Below are 2,293 nucleotides of genomic sequence, written 5' to 3'. Positions count from 1 at the left end.
TGCCGAGACTTAACGAGTACGAGCTTAACAAGCCGAGCTGCTCGTTAATCCACCCCTAGTTGGTGACGAGGTAAGTTTTCAAGTATGGGAACCCATTTTCGCGTGCAAATCGCACGTGATAGTCACATGACGACTCAAGGCCCGTAACATTTTTGGAATAAAGAAAAAAATGAAGTCATATTGGGGTATTGTTGTTCAAACAATGAAACAAAGTGCATTTCCCCACCGATTCCATGATTCGACAAGGGCACTGAATTAAAGATGACTCAACTTAACGAGTACGGAATCAATGGCGAATCTTTCTTCTTCTTGGAGAGAGAGAGAGAGAGACGTTGCGATGGGAGAGAGAGACGGAGTGGATGGAGAATTCGAAATGGCTCTAGATGGAGATGGAGACGGGGAGCACATCCGTCTACAAGAAAGAAAGAGAGAGGATGGAGCGTCGCTACCCGGGCCGGGCCGGGCCTCCATGCGGCCTAGCCCAGCCACCCCATCTCGGCCCGGCCCAGCACAAACACAGGCCACAAGCCCACACAAAGCCTAGTTCTCACAAGAAAAAAACCTCGCCAGATTTCTCCCCACCTTCCTCCCTTCCTCGGCCGCCGCCGCCCGCCGACCGACCGGCGATGGATCCGGTGGAGGTGGTGATGGGCGCGTACGGAGGCCCGGCGCGGCGCGTCGAGAGCGGGGCGTCGGAGACGATGCTGCTGTGGGGCCTGGGCCAGCCGGCGTCGCACCGCCCCAACGCCTTCGCGCGGCAGGGCTTGCCGGCCTTCCCCATCGACGCGTGCGGCCGCCGCCTGACGCTCCACCAGCAGCCGTCCTCCTTCCGGGGCGCCTCGGGGGTCACGGGCGCCGTCGTCTGGGACAGCGCCGTCGTGCTCGCCAAGTTCCTCGAGCACGCGGCCGACGCGGGGCTCCTGCCGGTGCGCGGGGCGCGCGCCGTGGACCTCGGCGCCGGCTGCGGGCTCGTGTCCGTCGTCGCCGCGCTGCTGGGCGCGCGCGTCGTGGCCACCGACCTGCCCGACCGCGTCCGGCTGCTGCGCAAGAACCTCGAGGAAAACGTCTGTAATGGGGATGGGGATGGCGGGTCGGCGACGTTGGCGGAGCTGGTGTGGGGCGACGAGTACGAGCTGGACCCGGAGCTGCTGCTCTGGCTGGACACGGAGGCAGAGCCGCCGGAGCTGGTGCTGGGGTCGGACGTGGTGTACAGCGAGGAGGCCGTCGGCGACCTGCTGGCGACGCTCTGCCGGCTCGCCGGGCCGCGCACCACCGTGCTGCTCGCCGGAGAGCTCCGCAACGGTGAGCGATCCATACAATCCCGTCTGTCTGATCCGATGATGGTCAATGCCTTGCTGCTGATTGCTGAATGAATGAATGATTGAACTCGCAGACGTGGTGGTGGAGTGCTTCCTGGAGGCGGCCATGGCGGAGTTCGAGGTCGGGTGCATCGAGCAGGAGCAGTGGCACCCCGACTTCCGCACCAACCGCGTCGCCATCTTCATCCTCCTCAGGAAGACGCCGCCGCCGCCGCTCCCCGTCTCAACGCCATAGCTGCTGGACCTGAATGTCTCATTGCCACCCATAGCTGCTCTGCTGGCTCATTGTTGTAACATTACTATTATACTCAAGCCATGGCACACTTTGGCTGCAACCATCAATCACTTTACATACTACTCCCTCCGTTCTAAAATAGTATATATAGAATTTTCCCAAAGATATGTGGAAAATTTGGCTACCCTTGTCGAATCATGGACCGTGTGATTCGACAAGGGCACTGATTCGACAAGAGCACGAGCTTAACGAGTACGAGCTGCTCGTTAATCCACCCCTACATGGCGACGAGGTAAGTTTTCAAGTACGGGAACCCATTTTCGCGTGCAAATCGCACGTGATAGTCACATGATGACTCAAGGCCCGTAACGTTTTAGGGATAAAGTAAAAAATTCAAGTCATATTTGGGGTGTTGTTGTTCAAACAATGAAACAAGGGATATTTTCCCACCGATTCCCCGTAATCCCAAATGTCTTTCTATTCCCCATTGACCAAATCGAAATCCCTAACAATCCACACGAGAAAGCATTTATGGTGGACATGCTTATATATTAAAGATTACACCGCGACCTATCTTGTTCCACAAGATTTGCCTCTAATTAGTGGTAGTACTTGACTTGTGGCCAAACATACTTTATCCTGACTTGTAAAACGTCGGTCTACGAAATAGCAGCAGTACTCCAGTATAGTGGTAGTGTGGTTGCATCCTCGTCAACCCTTGCTTGGTCGCACGCGGGGG

General features: G+C 57.0%; 1 protein-coding gene across 1 annotated transcript; it reads left to right on the top strand.

Moving 5' to 3' along the window:
* Positions 1–564: 564 nt before the first annotated feature.
* On the top strand, positions 565–1,717 carry LOC119330766 (protein-lysine methyltransferase METTL21D-like). Its single transcript, XM_037603890.1, has 2 exons — positions 565–1,302; positions 1,394–1,717. Exons 1-2 carry the CDS (start codon positions 627–629, stop codon positions 1,552–1,554), a joined length of 837 nt encoding a protein of 278 aa, XP_037459787.1. The 5' UTR covers positions 565–626; the 3' UTR covers positions 1,555–1,717.
* Positions 1,718–2,293: the final 576 nt, after the last annotated feature.

The sequence above is a fragment of the Triticum dicoccoides genome, chromosome 7A (genome assembly GCF_002162155.2).
Source record: "Triticum dicoccoides isolate Atlit2015 ecotype Zavitan chromosome 7A, WEW_v2.0, whole genome shotgun sequence".
In the NCBI taxonomy this organism is placed as follows: Eukaryota; Viridiplantae; Streptophyta; class Magnoliopsida; order Poales; family Poaceae; genus Triticum; species Triticum dicoccoides.
This window is presented reverse-complemented; position numbering and strand designations above follow the sequence as displayed.

Bases quoted from the DNA above. Each gene is read 5' to 3' on its own strand.
- LOC119330766 (XM_037603890.1), top strand. From the start codon at position 627: ATGGATCCGGTGGAGGTGGTGATGGGCGCGTACGGAGGCCCGGCGCGG. The intron at 1,303-1,393 runs GTGAGCGATCCA...TTGAACTCGCAG, and splicing joins CGCCGGAGAGCTCCGCAACG to ACGTGGTGGTGGAGTGCTTC.